Source organism: Geospiza fortis, unplaced genomic scaffold (genome assembly GCF_000277835.1).
Source record: "Geospiza fortis unplaced genomic scaffold, GeoFor_1.0 scaffold608, whole genome shotgun sequence".
Taxonomy (NCBI): Eukaryota; Metazoa; Chordata; class Aves; order Passeriformes; family Thraupidae; genus Geospiza; species Geospiza fortis.
The window spans coordinates 327,904-332,455 of record NW_005054494.1 but is presented as its reverse complement, the minus strand read 5'-3'; the positions used below and the strand labels follow the sequence as shown (position 1 = coordinate 332,455).

The 4,552-nt window shown below is 41.1% G+C and overlaps 1 protein-coding gene across 1 annotated transcript in view; it reads right to left on the bottom strand.

Annotated features, from left to right (window-relative positions):
- The window catches only part of LOC102045035 (kazal-type serine protease inhibitor domain-containing protein 1-like), a 9,979-nt gene that overhangs the window by 2,139 nt on the left and 3,288 nt on the right, over positions 1-4,552 (bottom strand). The window contains exon 2 of the mRNA XM_005428623.1: positions 439-599. Within this exon, the coding sequence (XP_005428680.1) occupies positions 439-599 (161 nt within the window). The remainder of the gene's footprint in view (positions 1-438; positions 600-4,552) is intronic.

The following is a 4,552-nucleotide window of genomic DNA, read 5'->3' as shown; positions in this document are numbered from 1 at the left end:
CGCCACTCTTCCCAGCGCTCCTTCCATCCCTTGTCCCAGCACCACTTGCTGCTTCCTCAGAGCATTCCACCTACGCTCAAGCTCTGGATGAGATGGGGAGTGAGTCTGGGGGAATTGTTAGGGCCACGGGGGCCTGACCAAGCTGACACTCAGCAGCCAGGTTTTAAGGGTTGTCATGACATTCCATAGGCACTTTCACACTTCATGACAGTTTCAGCTGGCTTGGAGTAAAACCTCCTAAAGAGGCATAAGTGGTACCCTGGCTGTTCCTTCTGCTGGGACTGCCAAAGCGCTGACAGAAATCATCATTCTTTGCATAGTTGCAGGGCCCCTACTGGGAATCTATTGCAACAGTGTTGTGTTTTGTAGGAGGAATTCACAGATTAACCACCCTGTTCCTGTTCCCAAACTGTATGCAAAGGTAAATTCAAGTTTTACCTGAACGGAGACGTGGCTATCATCTCCTGGCAGAAACATTTTATTCCCCTTTTTTTTCCATTCAAGCTGTGGCATAGGATAGGCTGACACCTCACAGCCAAAAATGACATCATTGCCAGTGTAATTCTGGGCATCCTGAGGTGGCATAGAAATAACAGGAGCTGCAAAGAGCCAACAAGGTGCTTTAGGAGACAGTACACAAAGAACACAAACAAAAGGTTTGTTAACACTAATCTCTGCTTCACAGGCTACCATCAGATTGTCTTTACCTTTTGGGTCTCACACACTGCAAAGAGCCACATGATTCCAAGCACCTTTTAAAGCTCAGAAAACCTCGTGTCTGTGCTTTCTAAAAATGCTTATTCAGGTCTGTTTTCCCCCTTGCAGATGATAGTGGAACCCAAGCTGAAATTGAGGGTTTATTTGGCCCCATGAGCTGTCATTGCGGCCCAGGCTCAGCCCCCTCAGCAGAGCCACCAGTGCCTGACCTGGGCCTCACAGGAAACCACAGGAAATTCACAGCACGTGAGGCACAGAGTGATTTGATTGTGTGACAGCTCTGAATGTGTCACATTTTGGTTAGCTGAAAGGCAAAACTCTGCTATTGCTGGCGTTTTCTGAGTACATCATTGCCTTGAAGCTGCTAAACATTGTCAAGCACTGTTACCCATGGAAGTCACAAGTTACAACAGCATTAATGAATTTTACATTTATCCTCAATTGTTATTGATGTCATCCAATATCGGTGTTAGGAACGAAAAGGATTGAAATTCAGTTATTTCTGTAAGATTTCATGTTATGCCTATTATTCTTGTTATATTTCCACTTGTTTCCTCATGTTCTCGCACTGTCACCCCCTCCAGCGTTTATTGATTGCCTCGGAATTCTCTTTTCCCTTTTCCCGAAGCAAAAGCTGCCGGCAGCCGCGAGAGGGAGCCAGCCCGGGCTCGGAGGCCCGGAGCCCATCCCCGGCGCTTCCCCGCGCGATGGCGGGCGCGTCCGTCCCTGCGCAGCGCGCGCTCCGCTCCGTCCCGGCGGGGCTCGAGGGCGTCCGGCGCAGACACACAGCGGCGCATCTGCTGCTAGCACACATGTCCCGTGCTGGAGATCGCTGCTTTTTTCCCCTGACCTATTTGTCGACAACAAGAAATATTTTGCCTTCTGAAATGTGAGAAATGCATGTATTTTATGATTGGCTTTTCGCAAATATTAAAATGAATATTATATGTGTTGTGTTAGCAAGTAATGCTGTATTAATTCTCTTAAGTACTGTATAGTATTAGGTTATAAAAAAAATTGTTAACATAGAAACTATGCTATATAAGATGCTTTGTTTAAAAGAAAGGACTCGCAGCGAGATAACAGCCACAGGACACCTAAATCTTTCAGAAGAGAAGAATTTATTGCTTTCCTATCAGAAGAAACGAATTGCTTCCCGCCTCGAAGGCGCCATGGGTGTTAGAAAGGAGAAGTTGACATTGACCAGACAAAAATCCTGTGTTTGAATAGGAATTTATGCATCATGTATGAAGTGTATGAATATGCAACAGGCTACTGCTCTTAAGGATTACTCCTTTTGTTAGAGGAGTGTCCTTTTTCCTGGGCCCATGCTGCCTGGAAAAAGGTACCCGGACGTCCGTAACTCTTTGTCTTTATTGTCTCATATTGTCCTAAATCCTGATTGTCCAAATTATTATTACTCTGATTGCATTACTATTTTTATAACCATTTTTATTACGATTAAACTTTTAAAATTTCGAAAACAAGTGATTGGCGTTTTTCACATAAAACCTATTTTCTATTTCCAGACCAGCGCTCAAAAAGCATTTTCTGGGTGATTTGACTTGTATTGAATTTTTTCCCCACACATCCCAGATGCTTGGAAATAGAAACTTCAAGTAAATAATTAATATATTTTTACTTGCAATATTTGAATCAATACCTAGGTGCAGAATTTATTCTTCGGCATTTGAAACTTTAACAGCCTGTTCCATGTTTTTGACAATTTATAACAACAATTTCAACAATTTATAACACATTTTTCAGTTTTTAAGGATTAGTGCGTGTGCAGAAAAATATTAAATGCTTCCTGATTAAAATTAATGGCAAAAACCCCAGAAAACTATCAATTTTCTCATTTATAAATGCCTCATTAAGCAATCTTGCTACTCTTTAAAAGCAAGGTTTTTCAAACTAGGAAACTGAAATCCTTAAATGCTTGTTCTTTCATGAGAACTGCATATTCAGAATCTATTATTTCAAAAATCTTTATTCAAATCAGTATTGACTGAATATCTTGGATGAGAATGTTTTTGGTTTTTGGTTTGGTTTTTTTTTTTTTTTTGCCTATGAACTGATTACAGAGGGTCTGATATTAAAAAATATTTTTAAATCTTAGAATTAATTGAAACCCCATTCCTTTTAAAGATACATCCACTGTAGTTAAGCCTAAAACATAAGAAAGAAACCAAAAGTCTACATTGACTCACAGGAGTTTTTTAAATTGTTCCCACACAGAGACAGTGTAAAAAACTTTTCAAACAGGCAGATGTTGCCTAGTGAGTATTTTTGTTGTGCCTAACTCAGGTGTCCTGTGGATCCCCTGCCAGCACTGAGGCGTGGCCAAGGACTGGGTCCTGTCCCTGTCACCGTCCCCAGCCGTGGCTCAGCCCCCCACGGGAACACATCTGGAGTCTGGAGTACACAAAGGTCTGAATCACAAATCCACATTGCAGTGGTTCAGCACTGCCTACCATGCACTAGGACAGTTCCACACTAGGAATACTCCTCTTTCCATTAACCGGGAGGAGAATACAGCAGACAGCTGGGAAATGTCTGGGCTTGGTCCCAGTCCTGCAGCTGAGTCCAGGGCTGACCAGGACTGGCATCACCTGAGACCAAGCTCACAGCAAGCAGCAGTTCTGATCTAACCAAACTGCCCTTTCTGAATGTCAGCACACCATCAGTACTTTCACTGTCCACCCAAACTTCAGAAATAAAATACTACAACCTCGCAATATAATTTTGCTGTGTTTTATGGAAGAAAATTAAAGTAACATTCTACAATTTAAACAGAAATTTATAAATTTTTTTTGAGTGTTTCAGGTTTTGTGTTCAGACAAATTCTCCCATGATATCTGTGTGTATTTTTTTTTTGGCATAACGAATTAGAAACAGAGCTGTACTGTTATGATAACATGTCGTTTTGATTCCTCGAGTAGATAATTTTTTTTGATAGCTAAGGTAAATGTTCTGGTGTCCTGGTGTCCAGAGCTGAATGGGCAGGAGCTGCTTCTTTCCTTTTACAGTCCCAGTCAGTCACGAATTATCCCTCTGTGTTATAGAAGATGTAAACCAGAAGCCAGGGAAGATCAAAATACTGTTTCACCTTTCACAATCAACCTGACATCACTCCAGACCAATTAATTACATATTTAATAGGATATTTTTTCTCATATTGTACATTATTAATTTTTGCTAATCTATGTCTGATTAGATGGAAATGGCAGAAATTTTTGTGTCTTGTTTATTTGTTTTTACTCCAAAATTTACATTTAAAATAAATCATGTGACACAGATAAAGAGAATCACTGCTATGTTGTTCTGTTAGTTCATTAAATTATCAATGAGAAATGTTTGCATGTGAATGGGGATGGCTTAAATGTGGAGAATCTGTATATAATCAATGTAGTACTTAGAAACCTTGGTAAATTATTAGATAAACTGATCAAAACTAGTTTTCAGGAAAAGAAAGAATTTTTCCATGTTTCTTTAGCGAGCGAGGCCTTTTTCTTCTCCTTTTTCTGGCAAGAGAAGAAAGATGAAAGGCTGTACTCCTCTGATGAAAGGAGTTTATTGTTATTTATTTATTCATTGGTTGCTGTATACAATTAGTCCATTTGGCATCAAGAGGAAACAGCAGATGCTTTGAAGGGGAGAAAAACAAAACAAAGTACTTTGAGCTGAGTGAAGGTTATATTTATAGCTTGGTACCAAAAGCCCACAGCGCTCAGTGTTTGTTTCGCATGCAAATCGCCGTCAGGACAGCTCGTGCTGCAGCGTTTGCCGCTCTCCGAGCCAGGCTCCTGCTGCCTCCTGTCACCGGCTGCCCCCG